The 782-nt window shown below is 40.0% G+C and overlaps 1 protein-coding gene across 1 annotated transcript; it reads right to left on the reverse strand.

The window, feature by feature from the left end:
• Nucleotides 1-211: 211 nt before the first annotated feature.
• On the reverse strand, nucleotides 212-553 carry LOC149204773 (glutathione S-transferase U16-like). Its single transcript, XM_089397207.1, has one exon. It carries the CDS (start codon nucleotides 551-553, stop codon nucleotides 212-214), a length of 342 nt encoding a protein of 113 aa, XP_089253333.1.
• Nucleotides 554-782: the final 229 nt, after the last annotated feature.

Consider the following 782-nt stretch of genomic DNA (forward strand, 5'->3'; position numbering starts at 1 on the left):
ATTAAATGAGGCAATCAACAATAACATGTTCAATTTATCAACTAATATTTTTTCTTTAATTTGATTAGTTGATAAATTAAACATGTTGTTTGCACACATTGCAACCACAAGTATACTTGTTACGGAATAGAAAAACACATAATTGGAACTTTCGAAGACACAAATTCCAGACAAAGAAAGGGTCGATGAGCTATGAATGCAAGCGATTACGTTAAATTACCTTATCGTCTACAAAGGCAGCCCAGAAGCGAGCAATGGCTCGGTCATATGGATCTTTGGGCATAAGATTCGGTGCCTTATTGCCCCATGCCTCCTCGATGTATTGCACAATAATCATGGATTCACAAACAGGCTTTCCATTGTGGATAAGCACTGGAATTTTATTGTGAACAGGGTTTGATTTCAGCAGCAACTCACTTTGAGGCTGCAAATTCTCTGGGATGAATTCGTAATCGATACCTTTAAGGGCCAGAGCAATGCAAACACGCACCACGAAGGGACTGAGAGTCACACCTAGCAGCTTTACGTGCCCCTTTTCTCCCTCCGTTGCCATTTTGGAGTTTTATGAGTCTGCCTCTTCTATCTCGGATATGCTATGCTAAAATCCCCCGACTACTATATATCACACCACGAAGAATCCTGACCTTGCACGAGACAACTACCACTAAAAATCCCATTAAAGTTAAAAGCAGAGAGCGCAGACGTAATGCATGATTTCACTTTATCGTCTCTGCTTCGTATGGTCAAAACAATTTTCAAATGAAGTTGCTAGTTCAATTCTC

Source organism: Pinus tabuliformis, chromosome 1_2, assembly GCF_031772625.1.
Source record: "Pinus tabuliformis cultivar Carrire ecotype Pingquan chromosome 1_2, CPIR1, whole genome shotgun sequence".
NCBI classification, from domain to species: domain Eukaryota; kingdom Viridiplantae; phylum Streptophyta; class Pinopsida; order Pinales; family Pinaceae; genus Pinus; species Pinus tabuliformis.